We start from the raw sequence: 21,978 nt of genomic DNA on the forward strand, positions 1-21,978 counted from the left end.
GTATGACAGCTAACAGCATATGCAGGGGACGAGTACAGAGGGTATGACAGCAGGCAGAATGAGCAAGAGAGGAGTACAGAGGATTTGACAGAAGTATATGCAGGGAAAGAGTGCAGAGACTATGACAGTGGGCAATATGTGAAGAGTAGGACTGCTGAGGGTATTTAGCAAGCAGTATGTGTGGGAGAGGACTGTTGAAAGTTTGATGATGGGCAGTATGTGCAAAAATGTACAAAAAAAAAAAAAATGATCTAAAGTGAGGCTATAAAGTTTGCGAACCCTTTTTTATTTTTAATATTTCTGCATAAGTATGATCAGACCTAACACTAGATAATGGAAACCCAAATTTTAGATATTGAAGGAAGTTACTTTACAAATTGTGTATTGCAAAAGTATGTAAACCTGTTGAGCAGTCCTGCACTTTAGTCCATTCCTTTTTAAAGGACAGCTTTAGCTTAGGCATGTTGGTAGGCTCACATGAACGTCTACTTTAGATCCTGACACAAAATTTAAAGCTCAAAGGTCAGGACTTTCAACATTAACTTTCTTCTGCTTTAACTGCCCTTTGACTGACTGACTTGTGCGTTTAGGGTTTTTGCCTTGCTACATACTTCTTCTAGAACTTTAGTTCATGGAAGGGGACACTGATACTTTCCTGCGGAATTTGCTTTTACAATTCAGAATTCACAGTTCTAACAATAATAGCAAGTGGTTCTGGTTCAGAGGCAGCCAAACAAGCAACTGCACTTCACAAATGGGATAAAGTCCTTATGCCAGAATGCAATATGTGCCTTCCATTAAACATGACCAGGGTACATCAGAGATCATCTGCTATATTGCTCAGATCGGGTCACCTTCCTAACTCCAATTTCCTAAAGCCCCCCTCAATAAACATACTACAAGACATACTACTCTATACTACTCTTGGGTGGGATTAAAATGGCCATAGCAGCCTTCTATTATAAATAGCACACAACAATTTAAATCAATAAAACATAATACAACAAATCAAATAAGGTTGCAGGTCATTGAAGACAACAAATAACCATATTTCCTGTGGTACCAGTTAGCTATGTTTTGCTCCCAGCCAGAAAACACCCCCTCAGAGACTAATTCAATTGACCTCAGACACGTCCTAGTCTACAGCTATCCGGTAACTGTATGTCGACTAGACTAACCAGAGGACACCATAGCCAAGACAGGTCCCCAACTGTTTTCACAAAAGCACTAGATTTACACAACCTTCAAGGATATCCCAAAAGTCTATGTCTGCTATGACCTAAATCCAGACCAACCAAGGTCAATAAAGAGGGAAGGAAGGTGGAAGGGAGAGATGGATGGATGCTCACTCAATGACTGCAGATTTCCAACTGGAGCTTCTTTACTCCTCCCCCACAGCCTACCTGGCCAAGGTTCTTTCCATCAGCCTGCTTCTTCTGACCAATCCAGTAAATACTTTTCATTTATTTTGTCCCCTTTATTTTAAAGCTAATTAACCCCACATTGCCTGGTTCCCCTTCGACCTAATCATGTAAGCCCTGTGCTTATTTAACTTCCCTCATAGCTATGGGCCTGGCTTAATGCTCTTTACTCAAAAAGTTCTATTTTGTTGTCATACATTCACAGAACATTTTTCCAGTAGCTATCTGACTTATCCAAATGTTTTTTTGCAAACAGTAGATGAGCAGCAAAGTTCTTATTGTATAATAGTGGCTTTCTCTTTCCTACCCTGCCATGAACACTCTTGTTGTTTTGTGTTCTTCTGATGGCAGACTTATAAACACTCACATTCCCCAATATAAAAGATTAATTTAGTTCGTTATATGTTAAAGTGATTGTAAAGGATTTTTTTTTTTTTTTTTCCAGCTACTTCAGCGAATTTATCTGCGAGGAACCAATCAACTTAACGTTCATTTGAATTTTCCTCGTCTTCACTTCACATCATTGTAGCTCATCTTTTTAGTAAATCTTCTCGTTCAAATACTTTATTCGTTTTCAAATATAAAAAAAAGGAAATACCATCAAATTAGCCCATTCTATCCCCCCCCACCCCCCTTATCCCTCCATCTTTCAATCCTATTGTGGGGTCAAGAAAAAGAGGAAAGCCCCCCACTTCCTACAGCGATACATCCAGTTTTCGGCTCTCGTATGGTCTTCCCCTTCTCCTTATCCCTTTAAACTCTCCTCTATCCTTACCCTCCCCCCCTTCTGTTCCTGGTTATTTTCCCTCGGGGTACTACTTTAAACCTCACTTCGACATTTCCTTTCCTGGTGTTATTCCTGAGTTATTTCCTCCACGTATCGCCATGTTTTTTTGAATTCTTCCCAAGGGTCCCACTTCCTATCTCTCTCCTCCTTTGTAACTAAATCCTCATCGCCTCCCTCCTCACTTTCCATGTGTTGTACTTCCGATACCCTACGGATCCATTCCCGGATTTTGGGCCCTTCTTTCTCTCGCCATTTCCTCGGGATAAGGTTTTTTGCAATATCTAGCAAAATTGGGACTAATGATGCTTTATATTGGTTTGTTGTCTCCTCTGTCCCATGGAATAGCACCATCCATGGGTCCATTCTGATTACTTTTCCCGTCACCACTTTTACTAAGTCAATTATCCTCTTCCAGTATTCTTTGATTATGGGGCAGTCCCACCAGATATGGCCCATACTCCCGATGGACTTACATCCTCGCCAACACTCTGGCGATTGGTCATTTCTAAACCTAGTTAATTTGTCAGGGGTGGCATACCATCTTGCGATGCATTTATAATTTGTTTCTATCAGTTTACTCCCTCCCCCCGCATAGTGAATTAATTTTAATATTTTCTTTCTTATTTGAGTGTTACATTGTACCCCCAGTTCTTTCTCCCATTTTTTAATAAATGGCGGCTCCTCCAGTTCGTCCCCCCCCGAAATTATTTTATAAATTAGACCAATATTTTTTCTTTTTTTTATTAGTTTATTCTTCTGACATAGTTGTTCTAAGGGTCTTAAATCTTCTTTATTCCGTAAGGGATGGGGCAACTTCGCGACAAATGTCCGTAACTGGAGGAACCGCCATTCATCAATCCTCATTAACTCTGTGTCTTCTCTTAGTGCTTGAAAAGTGTTTAACTTATCCTCTACTAGAATATCTTTTAATTGTGCGTTATCTTTTAGTATCCAATTACCCCCTATATCTCTTTGTCCTGGTGGAAAATAAGCGTTGTCTTTCAAAAAGATTAAAGGTGAGTTATGTCCCCATTTTTTCTGCGTGTGTATTTGATTCCATAGTTTAAAAACTTGTCGTGTGATCTTATGTGTGTTTAATCCCAGTGTCCTATATTGTGGCGGATTCCAAATAATTCTCCCTAACTGTGTTTGAGAGAGCGTGTTTTCTATGCTTACCCATCTTTTATCATTTTCCTCTTTTGCCCACTCTACCACCCGTGACAAAACTACTGCGTTATAATATCTTTTTATATCCGGGGCAGCCACTCCCCCCTGTTCTTTCCCTCTTCTTAATACCGCGTACGAGATTCTCGGTTTTTTATTTTGCCATATAAATTTCAAAATTATCTTCCTTAGGACTGTAAAATAAGTCGCAGGGAGTGCGAGGGGCATCATTTGAAATTTATAAATTATCTTCGGGACTAGGATCATTTTTGCCACGTTTATCCGACCTAGCCATGAAAGGGGGCTAGGTGAGATTTTATTTATTTCGCTCTTAATTTCCTCTAATAAAGGGATATAGTTTTTCAGGTATAACTTTCTTAAGGTGTTCGACAGGAGGACCCCCAAATATTTAATTTCTTTGCGCCATGGAAAAAAGAATTGTGTTCGCAACCTCTCCTCTTCTCGTTTACAGATGTTTATGTTTAAGACTTCGGATTTTCCTGGATTAATTTTTAGATTAGAGATCTGACCAAAATCTTCCAGTGTCTTTAACAGATTCGGGATCGTTATCCTGGGGTTTGTAATAAAGAAGAGCACATCGTCCGCATATGCGGCTAATTTGTGCTCCTCTTCCCCTATTCTGATTCCCGTAATGTCTGGGTTATTCCGAATTACTGCCAGCAAAGGTTCAAGGGAAATCGCAAACAGCAGGGGAGACAGTGGGCATCCCTGTCTGGTGCCGTTACCCATTTGTAGCAGGGTGGAGAATTCTCCATTAACCCTAACCATTGCTTGTGGATTCTTATACAAAGCCTTAATCCAAAACAACATCCTCGGGCCCACCCCCATCTCTTCTAATGTTTCTAGCATGAGTCCCCAGTCTACCCTGTCAAAGGCTTTTTCCGCATCAATTGACAGGAATAGACCTGGGGACCCACTGTCTTTTAAGGCCTGGATAAGAAGCAATGCCCTTATTCCGTTGTCCCTGCCTTCTCTTTCCGGGATGAACCCTACTTGGTCCGGATGTATCAATTTTGTCATATTTCTTTTTAATCTTGTAGCAATTACTTTAGCGTATAACTTTACATCTGTATTCAGCAGAGCAATTGGCCTATAGTTACCGCATAATGTTTGGTCTTTTTCCTCTTTCGGGATCAAAGAGATCACAGCTCGCAGAGTTTCCCTCCCCATATCATATTCGATACCTATTCCATTAATATATTTGCATAGATGGGGGACCAAGGCCTCCTTGAATTTTTTATAGTACGTGATTACGAACCCATCTGGGCCCGGGCTTTTCCCCGAGGCTGTCTCCCTTAAGGCTTTGTAAATTTCATCCTCAGTAATGGGGCTTTCCATGTCCTCCCTCTCCTCATTGTTCAAGCGGGGTACTTTGGCTTTTCGCATGAATTCTTTCATTATCTCTATTTCCCCTTTTCCCTGAACCCCTTTCTTTTCCACGTTATACAGAGCTTCATAGTAGTTTTTAAATACTTCTGCTATTTCCTTAGAGGTATGTGCCATCCTGCCGTTTTTATCCTTTATTTTATCTATAAAGTTAGCCCCTCTTTTACCTTTTACCTGTCTCACTAGGTTTTTTCCTATTTTGTTTTCCCCATAATACCTTTCTCTGACTCTGCCCAAAGATACCTTTCTCATTTCCTCCTCGTATACATCCTTAAGTTCCTCTTTCTTAATAATCAGTCGGTGGAAGATCTCTTGTTGTTGTTCCCCTTGCTTTTTATGCTCCTGTTCCAAACTAAGGACCTCTCTCATAAGCTTCTCCTTCTCTTCTTTTCCTTCCTTTTTTTTCCTGGTCCCTATGGAGACGAGGACACCCCTAATATAAGCCTTATGACCCTCCCAGAGGGCAGCTCCCGACACCTCCCCTGTATCATTTGTCCTGAAATAGAATTCTATCTCTTTCTGTATCTTTCCTGCCGTTTTCTTATCCCTGAGAAGCTCCTCATTTAATTTCCATGAAAAGGGGCGTCTCTGTATCCCGGGTAACCTCAGCTTCATAGCCACTGGAGAATGATCCGAAAAAGTTGCTATTTCTATTTTTGTTTCTGTAACTAACTCCAATAGCCTGTGTTCGACCAAGATGTAATCCAGCCTAGTGTACGTCCCATGCACTGGGGAAAAGAACGTGAAGTCTTTTATTTTTTCATGCTGTATCCTCCAAACATCTATCAATTGGCTTCGCTTCAGCTGAAGCCTCACTTTTTTTATACTTCTCGCACTCTTCCCCCTTGCCCCAGACGTACTGTCTAAGGCAGGGTCCAAACAAAAATGTAGATCCCCCGCCCCTATCAGATCTCCTTTCTTAAACTCTGCAAGTCTCCCCAATATTTGTGTCATATATCTCTCAGGGTTTTTATTTGGGCAGTATATATTGGCTAAGGTAATTTTTCTAACCCCTATTTTCCCGTTTAAGAATAAGTATCGCCCCTCTGGGTCGGTCAGCCTATCGGAGACCTCGTATTTTATGTCCTTCTCAAACGCGATTGCCACGCCCTTAGCCCTCCTAATTGGTGAGTCTCCATAGACCCAATTTGGGTATTTTTCGGAGTACAATTTCACATTTGTATCTTGTGTTAAGTGAGTCTCTTGTAGGAAGATTATTTCAGCTTTATATTGTTGAAGTTCTTTTAACAGTTTAAATCTCTTTTCTGGCGAATTCAAACCCTTGACATTATATGACACAAACTTTATCTCGGCCATCATATCCTTCTCTAGGCGGGTTTATTCTGCACCTTATGCCTCACCATATAACCCCCTCTTTTTCCTTCCTTATTATCCATTTCATACCCCCTTCCCCTCTCCTGCCAGGAACCTTTCCCCCCCCTATCCCCCCCTCCTCCCCCCTTTACCTCCCTCCCCCCCCCTCCCCCCCCCCGGCCCAATCCAGGCCTCTGCTTTGCATAAAGAGTTTTACTCCTTCTGCTAGCCCCATCTCCTGGGGTATGACCTTGACTACATTTCCTCTCCTCCCACCTCCCCACAGGCCCCGATCCCCCTCCCATCCCCCCAGCCGTCCCTCCCCCCCCCCCCCCCCTCACCCCATAATCAACTTATCTTCGGGCGGATCAGAACAAGGAAAGAAAAAAAAAAAAAAAAGAAAGGAGAAAACAGTTATCCATCTGCTCAAAGCAAACCAATCCCCCATCCCAAATTTCTCAGTCCCTACACTTCCCAGGGATCTGATGGGATCAGAGGGATTGGAATTCCTATTTTATTACAAAAGTCCTCTATTTCATCTAAGGTTTTAAGTTTGCACGACCTCCCTTCCTTCTGCACTACAAGCGCTGATGGAAAACCCCAAGTATATTTTATATTTGCACTTCTCAGTTGGTCCAGTAAAGGCTTTAGCCTTCTTCTGCGTGCCAGCGTTCCCGGTGCCAGGTCCTGAAAGACCTGTAGTGTTGATCCTTCGTATTGAATTGGGGGCAGGCCTCTAAGCTTACTCCAAATCTTAGCCTTTTCTTCATATAGCTGGAACTTTATTATTACATCCCTCGGGACCTCTTCCCTCAACCCTTGAGGTTTCCTTATTCTCAGCGCACATTCTAGTTTTAGCTCTGTCCCTTCTTCTTTTCCCAGTAAGGGATTAAATATCTTTCCGATTTTTACACCCAGCTCTTCTCCCTGTTGTTCTGGCAGGGATCTAATTCTCAGGTTTTGTCTGCGATTTTGATTTTCCTGTTCCTCCAACTTGTATCGGATCTCTCTATGTGCTTCCTGCGTTTTCTTTACTTGTGTTTTTAGCTCCAGTATTTCCCTGGCCTGTTTTCCTGTTTGTTCCTCTATTTCCTCCACTCGCTTCAGTAGATGCCCCATGTCCTTCCTTACAGTTAAAATCTCTGCTTTGATTATATTTTCTAGTTTCTGGAACATTTCCAGCATTTCCCCCTTTGTGGGTATCTGAGAGGGACTCCCTTCCTTCCTTTTTCCACTCTCCTGATCTTCATCCTCTCCAGAGGAGTCGCCCCTTGCACCCTCTGATTTTCCAGCCTCCTTCCTCCGCTCCCTCGTCCCTCTTTGACTCCCCTCGAATCCCGGGCTTTTTTGACTGGTTTCTTTTAAATATTTTTGTATAGAGCTGGAGTTCAAGCTCTCCCTTGCATTTTTAGGCTCGTTCGTTCTAGGGTTTTTTCCCTTCATGTTCTCCTTTATCTTTCTTTTCCCCAGGATTCTCCAGGGTCCTCCTTTCAGGGGGTTCTCTTGCTGGGGGTTTCTCTTATCCTACTGCCGGACTCCCTCTGGATTTTTACACTTCAGAGATCTTTGTTACGGCAATATAGAAAAATATAGGCGCTGTCCCTTTTGGTTGCTTTTGTTCCACCAAAGCGGGGTGATTATACCGCCTAATTGATAGGCAGGGATCCCCTAGCACAATATCCTTTGAGCCCAAATTCCTAGATCCCGTCTTCAATCTGCAAACTTATATCTCCTTCTCTCCTCCTGCTCTCCACTTCGTTCCTTTTCCTTCTCCCTCCTTTCTTGTTTTTGGTAGTTCCTGTGCTGGAAATATCTCCTACAGCATCCCTGCCATCCTTCGGGTTCGCAGGCCCCCTTTTTTTTTTTTTACCGTGTTTATTTTAAATCACATATAAAGATGGTGTATGTAGTACTGTCCCTTTAAATCTCTTCGACCTACCATGGGAGCAAGAACGGCAGAAAGATACTAAAATCGCCTGATACACATAGAGAAGAAGCAAATCCAAACCTCAAACAGATGAGATAATCCAGACCCTCATTCATTCACACTGCTGTCTCCTAGGAACTAGTTTTATGTTACCAGAGTTACCATTCAGATTTTAGGCAGCGCTGCTTTGCTTGTCTCATAGCACAGTCCGTTTTATTCACCGCTTCTCTACAGGCTAATACAATCACTTCTAGAACCAAATCCAAAAAAGGAATGATCTGACCTTATTTCCTTGTCGGAGGAGGCAGGGGATCGTTGTAGGTTCGTGGGGTTTTCCGGGGGAAGCGCTGTTACCTCCCGATGGGGTTCCTACCTCCGTAATGCTTCTCTCATCCAGCGTTCCCGCTCTACTCTCACCCGAGCGGGAAGCTATACCAGCAGATCCGCCACCGGTCTAGTGCACACCTCGAACGGAGCTCAAGCGAGGGGGGACGGGGTAGGGGGGTCGGCACGGCTGCACGTTCTTTATGCCAGAGCGGAGCACCCTCTCACTGTGCTCTCCTCTGGCTTGTTCCTCGAGGCCTCCGCCATCTCCCTCGAGAGGTCCGTAGTCAGGCCCCTCCCCTCACCTCTCTCACTTCCGCATCCTCCGCACTACTAGGATTTTTTTATGTGCAATTGAAGTGCACAGAGCGGCCCTGAACCTCCTCTTCTAGGGTTCCCCGCCAGCACTCCAGGCTCCTCCACTTCTCAATGTGCCACCATATGAAACAACTTCCAATTGTGGTAAACCTGCAGGCTCCATCCGCAGCCATGCTAGCTGTATCCATAGAGAGACTTCTTTGTTTGACCCATACCAAATTTCTACAATCCTATGTTGTTAAGATCGGGCTAAGTGAAGACCCCGTTTTATGTTCTTAAAATAACACACATTCTCCCACACTGATTATCATTCAGTTGGCTGAAACTCCTTCCTGCAATTTCCAGTTTAGATTCCTTAAAAATCACAGAGGTTCACTTTGTTACACAACAATATTTAAACTTTAGCTGATACAACAATAGTGCCTACAACCCAAATATAAATAAATTCATTACTTTCTCCAAGATCTCCATGATCTCAAGATCATGCATAAAGTGCTCAGCGCATAAAAGGTCCAAAACATGTGCATAACAAGATAAATTTGTATGATCACTTCAGTTTTCCAGCAGTGCTCTCCCACACTCCTCAGAAACATGACTCTTAGTGCCAGCAAAAGAGTCAAACACTTGTTTTTCTATATGTATAGGTCACTCCTGATGTTCCAAATCCTTTCTGCTGGTATGATATATCTGGTGACATAACTTCTAGTCTTTGGAACACATGTCAACTAAGCTAATAAAGGGTCTGGAGGATATTAGTTATGAAGAAAGGTTGCGAGCACTGAACTTATTCTCTCTGGAGAAGAGACGCTTGAGAGGGGATATGATTTCAATTTCCAAATACTGTACTGGTGACCCCACAATGGGAATAAAACTTTTTTTTCAGAAGGGAGTTTAACAAGACACTTGGCCACTCATTAAAATTAGAAGAAAAGAGGTTTAACCTTAAACTACGTAGGGGGTTCTTTACTGTAAGAGCGGCAAGGATGTGGAATTCCCTTCCACAGGTGGTGGTCTCAGCGGGAAGCATCGATAGTTTCAAAAAACTATTAGATAAGCACCTGAATTACCACAACATACAGAGATATACAATGTAATACTGACGTATAATCGCTCATATAGGTTGGACTTGATGGACTCGTGTCTTTTTTCAACCTCGCTTAATATGTAACTATGTGGGAGTGGTGCTTTCTGGTTATTTCTGATTTCATTACAAATTGTGAGTGCATTGGCTTTTATCATTTTTTACTTCAATAAATGGGATTAGACTATGGAACATTTCCTATTTCTATGCATGCCTTCTGTTCATAACTGAGTGATTTGGCCCAGTTACATTATTTCCATGGATGCTTTGGGTTCAGTTACACGCATATTGGATAAGCCTACACCATACCAGCAGAAGGACATTAAAACATCATAACAAAGTGCTTTTATTGATATATTTTAACAGAGATCAAATGTGAGAAGTCAGTTGTTATGGCTTACATACTGTACCCTTTAACTCTGGATTGTTTTCCTTAAAAAAATTATTGAACAAGTACAGTAAAATGTTTTTGAGACATTAGTTCAATCAGGTTCTCGTCTAGTATGGGCTACAAAAGAATTATCACATTTCTTGTCACATTTCTGCAGAAATCTTGCAAATTCAAAAATGATTAACAAAATATCAAGTAGAATTCCAGCCAAAAATAACCAAAAAGCCCATTAAAAGATAACCTAAAAACAGTTTTTGCTGCAATATATTAATCTTCAATTTAGAGATTTCCCCTGCAGGAATTTTTCCTATCACTAGATGTCCTTGGTTTTAAAGACCAGCATTAATAAACCCAATTTCTTTGAGCCCAGGTCCTTCTAGACTGTCCTCAACTTGTGAATGGACAGCAAATAGTTCTAAATATAAATCTACAATTAGAAAATTATATTTCAAAACTTACCATGGAACCATGCTGCAATTTGCTCACTGTCTTTTTCCATGCCAGCACGCAGTGGGATCTGCTCTTCTTTAAACCAACGAACGATGACTTCCCTTGATATTGGCCGAGCTGGTCTTTCCCATACATTTCTTAAAGGAAAACACAGATATTTTACTGCTTATCCTATATCTGAGTATGTTCAACACCAAAATGGATATCACACAAATCATTTTTGCCCATAGCTGCCCATAAAGTGAGCCGCTGAGAGGCTACCACCCTCTCAGCGTTCCAGTGAGTGTGGGGGGGGGGCAGAGCAGACAGTGGTGACTGATAGTCTATAAGCTCTCAGCTCACGGAGCTCTGGGAACCGAGTGATCAGCGGTGTTTGATCGCTCGGTTTTCAGTCTTAGAGCAGGCGGGTAAGTATGATTCTAAAAAAGAAAAAAAAAATACTTCTCTTTTAATCCTCCAAACAGGGACACACAGGCTTTATCCAAAACGGGGCAAAGGGGAGCTTCGCTTGACTTTTTTGAATCAGAAGTGCTGTCTCATTACAAAGCCTTTCATCTTTATTTTGTGTAGTAGAGTTACTGAAATCTATACAGTTGGACAATATCACAATTTAAAAAGAAAGCTAATTTCCAAGCTTAAAAATTATGTACAAGGACAAGCAACTTAAAACCAATACTGGCAGGTTGATGTATTGACTCACCAACCTATTTCTTATTTCTCTAAAGATTTGTGTGCCTGAGTTAGGTTTCCTGTAATTTGTTCTCATATTGTTTTAATACAGCTTTGCTATATTAACACAATATGATAGTATCTGCTCAGTTAGCTAGCAGTCTGGAGGGGTAATTGGATGAGCTTATGGAAGAGAGAAATTTTAAAGAAAGGAAGGAAGGGTGGGAGGACCATCAGCAATATAGCAATTTCTCTGTCTAAAGCTGGATACACACTATACAATTTGCTTCAGATTTTTTAATTTAGATTTATGAAAACCATATAATATGAGGTCAAACCTTAATGCCGCGTACACACGATCGAATTTTGGTCGGAAAAAGCTCTGATGGTTTTCCCTACGGAATTCCGTCGGGATTTTGCTCAAGCTGTCTTGCATACACACGGTCACACCAAATTCCGACTGTCAAGAACGCGGTGACATACAACACATACGACGGGACTATAAAAAGGAAGTTCAATACCCAGTAGCCAAAAGCTTCCTTCCCGTAGTTGAATCTGAGCATGCATGAGTTTTTGTGCATCGGAATTGCATACACACAATCGGAATTTCCGATAAAAAGCTCTCATCGGTCTTTTGCTGGCCGAAATTCTGATCGTGTGTACACGGCATAAGAGTTTAAATTTGTATGCAATCAGGCAGGTCCTTACACTACATGGTTTTGGTAAATCTAAAGGAAATCAGACAACAAAAGTTGTATAGTGTGTATGGGGTCTAAGGAAAAAAAGGTCAGTCTATGGAATGGGGTCTGCAGAAATGCAGGCTCTAAAACGCATTGTAACCCTCCTTATAACATGCAACTATTAACAGAGCAAGCTTTTCTGGATCACAAGAATATGATATCTTAAAGCTGCACCCCAGGAAAAATCTACGGTAATCACAAAGGTGAAATACTGTACATGTAAGGAAGTATTTTGCATTTGTTTGTATTCAGTCTTCAGATTTAAACATGTCCATAATGCAATACATTGTGATGGGTGACACTAATTAAGAAATACACTGCTACCCCCAGCCTGGTGATTGGACGGTGAAGAAGCAGTAAGAGAGCAATAATGTTTCTCCTCAGTTCTCTCTAATTTTTCCTATTGTCAGCTCCTTTTCCGTATTCACTGACTGGCTCCCAGTTCTGACCCTCCCTCTGCCATTCAGACTTCTGCTGTGCATGTGATTAGAAGAGGCTGAAATCAAACCCAGTTCAGGTACTTTTACCCTAATTGCATTCAAAAATATGCATGTCATACTTACCTGCTGTGTGCAAAGGTTTTGCTGTGCAAAAGTTTTGCATACAACGATCCTCCTCTTCTCGGGTTCCCGCTGGTGCTCTTGGCTCCTCCTCTGCTTTGTGTACCACCATAGGACGCCTCTTCCTATGGTGGCTCTCGTGTGGGCGATATCCCAAGCTGGGCTTTGTGCGTCTATTGACACACACAGTGCAGCTCAGCCCTGCCACCCACTCCCTCCTCATGGGATCTGATTGACAGCAGCAGGAGCCAATGGATCTAGCTGCTGCCTCCATGTCCAGTGAGGAGTGAGAGCAGCCCTGCTGCTCTCTGGCACAATGTTGTATTGAGGTTTTACTTGGGTAAATAATTAGGGGAGGCTTGGGGGAAGAGAGCTGAGCATAGAAAGTTTTTTACCTTAATGCGGAGAATGCATTAGGGTAAAAAAAAAACCCTAAGCTTTTACAACCACTTAAAAAAATAAAATTATGTATTAATAAATGCAAAGCTATATTAACCACTTGCTTACTGGGCACTTAAACCCCCCTCAGTCCCAGACCAATTTTCAGCTTTCAGCGCTGATGCACTTTGAATGACAATTGCGCGGGCATACAACACTGTACCCAAATGACATTTTTATCATTTTTTCCCACAAATAGAGCTTTCTTTTGGTGGTATTTAGTTACAGCTCGGAGTTTTATTTTTTGCTAAACAAACAAAAAAAGATGCAAAAAAAATAAATAAATAAATCATGTTTTAATAGTTTGTTATAAAATTTTGCAAACGGGTGCGCTGATTAGGCGGCACTGATAGGCTGCATTGATGGGCACTGATGGGCTGCATTGGTGGGCACTGATAGGCTGCATTGGTGGGCACTGATAGGCTGCACTGGTGGGCACTGATAGGCATAGTTAAGGCGGCACTAATAGGCACAGATAAGGCGGCACCGATGGGCACAGATAAGGCGGCACTGATGGGCAAAGATGGGCACAGATAAGATGGCACGGATGGGTGGCACGTATGGGTGGCACGGATGGGTGGCACGGATGGGCACTGATAGGTACCACTGATAGATGGGACTGATGGGCACTGATAGGTGGCACTGATAGGTGGCTCTGATAGGTGGCACTGCTGGGCACTGATGGGCGGCACTGCTGGGCACTGATGGGCGGCACTGGGGTGCAGCACCTTTGAGGCAGATTGTGGGCACTGTGGGTGGCACTGTGGGTGGCACTGCTGGGTGGCACTGTGGGCACTGCTGGGTGGCACTATGGGCACTGCTGGGTGGCACTGACGGGGGCACTTACTTTTTATTAGGGTGGCACTGCAGGGGGCAGGTGGGCACTGGCAGGGGGCAGGTGGGCGCTTGCATTGCTGGCCGTGATCGGGACTGATGTCCCGATCACGGCCGCCGGTGATCAGCTTTTTTTTTTTCTCCTCGCGCTGTCAGCGCGAGGAGGAATACTAGCCGATTACCGGCTCCATTATATCACCTGATCAGCTGTCATTGGCTGACAGCTGATCACGTGATAAGGGGTCGGGATCGACCCCTTGCACGGATCGGTGATCAGGCGAGTCTCATGGACTCGCCGATCACAGAGCGCGCCGCGTGCGCCCCTCAGGGGGTGCGCAGGCCGCTCGTACACGGGACTGCGTCAATAGACGTAGTCCCGGAAAAGGAGATCCGCGCTGTAGCCGTCATTTGGCTATAGCGCGGATCTCAAGTGGTTAAAGGAGTTGTAAAGGCAAGAGGTTTTTTTTTTTTTTATTAATCTTAGTGCATTCTATGCATTAAGATAAAAGGCCTTCTGTGTGTAGCAGCCTTCTCAGCAACCCCTAAATACTTACCTGAAACTCATCTCTGTCTAACGATGTCCACAAGCCCCTCATCCGGAACTCTCCCTCCTGCTTGGCTGAGGACAGCAGTGGTGCTATTGGTTCCTGCGGCTGTCACATAAAGTCAGTTAGCCAATCAGGAAAGAGAGGGGCGGGGGGAATGGCAGCACCGTGTCTGAATGGACACACAGTGCTATAGCTCGGCTCGGGTGTCCTCATAGCAAGCTGTTTGCAAAGAGGGTACTTGACAGGAGGGAGGGGCCAGGAGCACAGAAGAGGGAACAAAGAAGAGGAGAATCCAGGCTGCATGCGTTTAGAAGCTCAGGATCACTGCTTGAGAATGTGGAGGAGGTGGACGAAGAGGCATGTCCAGAGGCTGGGGATCTGTGCTTGTGTGGTAGAGAGAGTGGAGGAGGAGGGCAGAGGGGAGTGTCCAGATGCTCCTGTACATGGTTGGAAGAGTGAGCTGGGACTTTCATCCAGTGACTCACGGGCACAAGGAGGAGGATTGGAACATCAACAATATCTCTGGCTGCTTGCAGGATTTTTTTTCAATACTATACTGTATATCTTTCATATATGTGTTTGGTTTATCTGAGGTTTCAAAAACTTGAATGCAGTTGCTAAAAGGGGTTATACCCTAAAAATCTAAAATCTGAAAATCATTATGCATTACTTACTCGACTGGTAGTTGAAGTTTGATTGGGGGTGTACTGCAAATTTCTTGAATAGGCTCCTGCCCATTGTTTAGAGTAGTATTCTGAAAAAGATTACTAAGCCCAGCGACCTTTCCTTTCTGGATGGCCCGGAGAGATTGGCGATGATATTCAGCTCGTGCTCTGCGGGCTTTATGCTTGCGCTCTTCATCAGCAGCCTTTGACTTGCGTACTGCAACAGGAATGGTCAAAGTTTGGTCATTATACAGAATCGTTCCTACAGTGCTGCGCAATATACATAATAACACTGCAATCATGGATACATAATCCTACGAAGACAAATATGAGAATTCCCCATGAATTCTAATACAATCTTCCTTGTTTTAGTAGAACAGTAAACAAACCATTGACATTTCTTAACCACTTGACAACAGAGCACTTAAACCCCCATCGTGACCAGACCAATTTTCAGCTTTCAGTGCTCTCACTAGGGATGAGCTTCGTGTTCGAGTCGAACGTACGTTCGACTCGAACATTGGCCGTTCGGCCGTTCGGCGAATTCCGAACGTTTTGGCCGTTCGCGTCAAAATTCGAGTGACGCGCGCGCGGACCACAATGCACTGCGTTGGCGCAGTGCATTGCTGCCCGATGATTGGCCAAGCATGCACTGTGACCCCGCATGCTTGGCCAATCGCAGCGCCGGCAGCGAGGAGAGCCATGATTGGCCACAGGCATCCTGCCTGTGGCCAATCATAGCTCAGGCTGTGTAGTGCACGCCCCACACTATATAAGGCCGCCTTTAAGGCGGCCTCCTGTAGTGTGTTACTTTGCATCTGAAGCAGTGGGTGTTCTGTGTACCTTCAACACAGTACACACCAATCGTTTTTGGCTGATTTCCTATCTTGCTGCTGTGTAGTGGTTGTTGTCTGTGCCCTGACTGCAGTATACACCACTATATTCACCTCACCTATATAGCTAGTGATCTAGCTTTAACCACTTAACAACTGCCCATTGCCGATTAACGGCTTCAGGGCGGTTGTTTAACTCAGAGAGGCCGTTAATTAACGGCCTCCCAGAATTCTGCTCTCGCGTGCCCCGAGGTGTGCGCACTCGAGAGCATCCGTGACCGCCGGGTCCATAGGACCCGGCGCATCACGGTAAACGGCCGCTCATAGCGGCCGTTTACCACGTGATTGCTCCGTCAAACGACGGAGTGATCACTTGGAAACAAACCGGCGTCATGTTATGACGCCTGTTCCTCCCTCCCCTTTCTGTACCGATCGGTACAGCGGAGGGGAAAGAGATCGGTGTCAGCAGCGATGTGGGCTGCATCTGCAGTGCCCACATCGCTGCTCACCGAATTTAACCCCTCAATTCCCTGCCAATACTCTGCAATACCAGTGCATACTATGCAGTACCCTGCCATTACTCTGCAGTACCCCGCCATTACTCTGCAGTACCCCGCCATTACTCTGCAGTGCAGTACCCCGCCATTACTCTGCAGTGCAGTACCCTGCCATTACTCTGCAGTGCAGTACCCTGCCATTACTCTGTAGTACCCCGCCATTACTCTGCAGTGCAGTACCCCGCCATTACTCTGCAGTGCAGTACCCCGCCATTACTCTGCAGTGCAGTACCCTGCCATTACTCTGCAGTGCAGTACCCTGCTATTACTCTGTAGTACCCCGCCAATACCCCGCCAATACTCTGTAATACCCTGCCATAAATTGCCATACCCAGCCATACTCAGAGATACCCAGCCATACTCGGTGATACCCTGAAATACCCAGCCATAGACGCCCCCCACCCCTCACCGCCCTCCGGTGCTTCTACCAACTCGCCAGTACGATCAAAGCCAGAATCTTTTTTTTTTTTTTTATTTCAGGCTTCCCAGCCTAGAGGTGAGATGTGGGGTCATATTGACCCCCCAGATTTCACTGTAAAGAGGACCTGTCACCCCATATTCCTATTACAAGGGATGTTTACATTTCTTGTAATAGGAATAAAAGTGATCAAAAATATATTTTTGGGAAAAAAAATGTCAAACTAAAATAAATAAAGTAAAATGAACAATAAAAAAATAAAATAAAAATTAAAGCGCCCATGTCCCCATGTGCTCGCATGTGCCACACATGTGAGGTATCGCCGAGAATGTTAGAGCGAGAGCAATAATTCTAGTCCTAGACCTCCTCTGCAACTCAAAACATGTAACCAGTAAAAAAATATTTAAAGCGTCGCCTATGGGGATTTTTTAAGTAGCGACGTTTGGCGCCATTTCACGGGCATGTGCAATTTTGAAGAGTGACATGTTTGATATCTATTTACTCAGCATAACTTCATCTTTCACTTTATGTAAACATTGGGCTAACAAGTGGTTAATAATAGAGCTTGCAGTCAGTAGTGTTAGGAGATAGTGCGTGCTGTCTGCGTGCTCTGTACCCAGTACATACCGCTATAATATAGGGCAGGCCCCTACTTTCAAACATCCAACTTACAAACATCTCCTACTTGCAAACGCAAGGAGACAGCAGCAAGTGAGATGAAAAAAGATGGACGACAAAACAAATTATACAGGGGTGATAACCCTTCCCTATGTTTTCCAAAAAGCTTAAAGATAGTTTTTTTGACTGGAGCTACACTTTAAAAATGTACCGGTTGAAAATGACAAACAGATTCAACTTAACACAACAAACCTACACAGTCCCTGTCTTGTTTGCACCGCCTGTATACTGCTGTTCTGAGTATATAGGGCCTGGGGGCCACACGCATTTCCTTTTTTTAATATGGGTACGGGGTTCCCCTTAATATGCATACAAGACCCAAATAGGCTGGTAATGGGCAGGGAGGGCTACCCATGCCATGTTTCTCAATGATTTTCAACCATATTGCAGGAACCAGATATAACATTAAAACCGCAAGCAGTTTTAAATGGTGTTATTTCCGTTTAATGTAATTTTGTGCAGGGACTGTTCTAAACACGGGAAACACGTGGCACTTCACAGGCATACTACAGACACCCCGCAGGCACCATATTTAAAGGAATATTTCACTTTTTTTTTTTCACTTTAATCGTCATTAAAATCAGTACTCCCACCAAAACGGTAGTTTTTAAAACTTTTTTTTGCAGTGACCCATGTCCCCTGAGGCAGGAGGCAGGTCGCCAAACCCTTTTTAGGACACTATCTTGCATATTAGCCGTTAAAATTAGCACTTTCCAATTCGAACTTTCGAGTCCCATAGACTTCAATGGGGTTCTAACGTTCGTACCGAACGCGGGGGTCGTTCGCAAGTTCTGGTGCGAACCGAACCGGGGGGTGTTCGGCTCATCCCTAGCTCTCACACTTTGAATGACAATTACTGAGTCATGTAATGCTGTACCTAAATGATTTTTTGTCCTTTTTTTCATATAAATAGAGCTTTCTTGGTGGTATTTGATCATCTCTGGGTTTTGTATTTTTTTCGCTATGAATGAAATAAATAAAAAAAACAACAAATTTTTCTTAGTGGATTAGTGGATATTATTTGGTCTTTGTGAAAGTTATAAAGTCTACAAACTGTGGTGCAAATCATAAAAAAATTGATCACACCTGATGTACTGGTGGCCTATCTAATTTCTAGTGACCCAAACAAGCCAGGAAAGTACAAATACCCCCCAAATTACCCCTTTTTTGAAAGTAGACATTTCAAGGTATTTAGTAAGATGCCATGTCATTATAATAGGTTATTTCTCTCACATGGCATGTGCATACCACAAATGACACCCCAAAATACATTCTGCTACTCCTTCTGAGTATTATGATACCACATGTGTGGGACTATTTCACAGCCTAGCCACATAGAGAGGCCCAACATGCAGGGAGCACCGTCACATGTTCTAGGAGCATAAATTACACATCTAACTTGTTGACTACCTATTACACTTTTGAAGGCCCTAGAGCACCAGGACAATGACACGTGGCACTGACGTGGCACTGATGACATGTGACACTGATGACAAATGGCACTCCTATGTGGCACTGATGACACGTGACACTGACAGGTGGCACTGATGGCAGATGGCACTGATACGTGGCACTGATGACACTGAACACTGATGTGGCACTGATGATAGATGGCACTAATATGTGGCACTGATGACAGATGACACTAATAGGTGGCACTGATGACACCTGACAATGATGTGGCACTGGTGGCAGATGGCACGAATACATGGCACTGGGGACAGATGTCTCTAACAGGTGGCATTGGTGACAGGTGGCACTAGGGACAGATGGCACTGTAGGCACTTTATTTTCCCTTTTTTTTATTATACTGACGCTGCAGCCATTCGCTCTCCCTCCTCACACGCTGTCTCTGTGAGGAGGGAGATCCGGCAATGAGAGATGATGTCATATGTTTACATATGAGATCATCTCTCATTGGACACTCAGATTGAGTGCTAAATGAAAGCTGTGATTGGCCATTTAGCACGATCTGTGATTGGCCGTGTCCCTTGGACACGGCCAATCACAGAATTTCCCCAATACGTGCCCGTGGGCAGTCCAGGGATGCCCTCCTGGCAATTGGTGTCTGCGCTGTAGCCATCTTTTAGCTATAGCATGGACACCTAGTGGTTAAATCAAATTAATTTAAAGTTTAAACAAAAAAAGAAGAGGAAAGGATGGGACTTTATATGAGGCATGTCAATGAATAAATATCTAGTTTATATTAATCATTAAATTGCTTATTATTTCCAAATCAAGTTAAATAGTATCAGTAATCTGCTAAAAGACATGATATACTGTAAACAACAATTCACTTGGATTATGTCTTTTTACTTGATATTTACAGTATATCATGTCTTTTACCAAAAATGACTGATACTTTTTAACTTGATTTGAAAATAATAAACATTTCAATGATCAATATAAACTAGATATTTATTCAGTGAAATACCTCATATAATGTCCCATTCTTTCCTCTTCCTTTTTTGTTTAAACATATATTAGGGATGGAGGATTGCCACTGCTATGATTAGGTTGAGTCAGGTCCCATTATTACATGAATCTAAAGTTATGAAAGTTATTCCTCTGCATATGCTTTATAACTCTTTAAAGTACTGGTCTCCAGTTCTCTGGATAAGTAGTGTCTGAATTAGGCTTTTGACCCACTTTTCAGCTGCCTATTGGCCACTCATCAGCTGGGTGCTTGTCCATAAGACGACCACTGTCAGAAACCATGAATCAGACTGAGACAGAAGTACAGTTAAATCAAACGTGTTTAATAATAATAAAAAAAGGTAAATAGAGTAAACATAGTCAAAACATAGGCAAAGTTCGGAAATCGGAATGAATAGTCACGCAAGCCAAAACGTCAAGGAGCCAGAGATGAGCATAGTAGAGCAGGATCTGGAGCCAGAAGGAATGTCAGCCAAGCAAGTCTTAAACAGAAACACAGGAGAGCATCTCTAGAGATGTGACCAAGGTGAAGGCAGAGATCAACTGGACTGGACGGCTTAAGTAGGCAGGCCTAACGAGCAGGATATCATCAACAGGTGAGTCACTGTGTAGAGATAGGGGCTGGCAATTAGCTGACATCTGAGCGGCCAGTTTTGAGAAGAAAGTGTTGAGCCCAGCCCTGACAGTACCCCCTCCTCAATGACCCTTCCCTCTCAGAGGACCAACAGGCTTGAGGGGTCACGGAGAAGGACAGGGGCATGTGCGTCCGAGCATGAGACCCAAGAGCGTTCCTCCGGACCATACCCTTTCCAATACACCAGGTACTGTATGCGCCCATGGAACCACAGAGTCAACACTGTACTGTACTTCATACTCCTCATGGTTCTCAACATGTACAGGGTGAGGATGAGGCACTGAGGTGGTAAAGCGGTTGCAGACCAAAATTTTTAATAAGGAGACATGAAGTACATTCAAAATACACATATTAGAAGGAAGTTCTAATCCGTAAGCCACTAGGTGTATCCTGCAAAGAATATGGAAAGGCATAATAAATTGAGGTGCGAACTTCAGAGAAGGAACATGAAGTCGGAGGTTGTGAGATGATAGCCAGACCATGTCCCCAACCTGGTAGGAAAAACAAACAAGATATTTGGGAGGCACACCCTAAAAAATGCATTAAAGATGGTGTTGCCATAAGACCATACAACAGAACAAAAATATTACAGCGCACACATGCAAACTGACATTTACCTCCAGCAAGGGACAAAGCAGCAGTCACAAGGTTTCTCAGAAGGAGCATGGATGTGGGCAGCAAGAATTTTGTCACTCCATCTTGGAAGTGGAGGAAAATTGTTGTGACAAAGCATCAGTCTTACATTCTTAGTACTGGGTAAGAATAAGACAATGTAATTGAAACTAGACAACAAATGAGCCCATCGCACCCTTCTGGGAGAGAGTCATTTAGCCTTAGACAAGAATGTGAGATTCTTATGTTTAGTAAGAATGAGAACTGGCATAGTGGTACCTTTGAGGAGATGTCTGCATTCTTTCAGGGCTAAAATGATAGCTAACAGCTCTCTGTCACCAATCTCGTAATTGCACTCCACAGGTGACAATATCTTGGAAAAGTAGTTACAAGGATGCATTGCGCTCTCAGAGGATGTTGAGACAGAAGGGCGCCATCTCCAGTCTCAGAAGCATCAACCTCAAGGGTAAAAGGTAACGTAGGGTCAGGATGTGCCAACACAGAAGCAGAAACGAAGGCAGCCTTGAGACTGTCAAAGGCGTTAATGGACTCCGGAGACCAACTCTGTGGGTTACTGTCTTTCTGGTCATATCAGTCAAGGGCTTGACCAGAGGTGAGAAGTTACGAATAAACGTCCGATAATAATTGGCAAAGCCAAGAAAACGCTGCAGAGGTTGTAAACCCACGGGTCCGAGCCACTGTAGAACTGCTGAAAGTTTCTTTGGGTCCATTGAAAAATTAGCAGTGGAAATGACATAACCCAGGAATTTAA

At 43.5% G+C, this 21,978-nt stretch overlaps 1 protein-coding gene across 1 annotated transcript in view; it reads right to left on the reverse strand.

Moving 5' to 3' along the window:
* Window positions 1–21,978, reverse strand: part of SH2D4B (SH2 domain containing 4B) — a 461,445-nt gene that overhangs the window by 149,524 nt on the left and 289,943 nt on the right. The window contains exons 5-6 of the mRNA XM_077454903.1: window positions 15,048–15,255; window positions 10,594–10,721 (exon numbers count right to left, since the gene is read on the reverse strand). Coding sequence (XP_077311029.1) covers window positions 10,594–10,721; window positions 15,048–15,255 — 336 coding nt within the window. The remainder of the gene's footprint in view (window positions 1–10,593; window positions 10,722–15,047; window positions 15,256–21,978) is intronic.

This window comes from Lithobates pipiens, unplaced genomic scaffold, assembly GCF_037356315.1.
Source record: "Lithobates pipiens isolate NorthernLeopardFrog02 unplaced genomic scaffold, aLitPip1_a1.2 Scaffold_25, whole genome shotgun sequence".
Classification (NCBI taxonomy): Eukaryota; Metazoa; Chordata; class Amphibia; order Anura; family Ranidae; genus Lithobates; species Lithobates pipiens.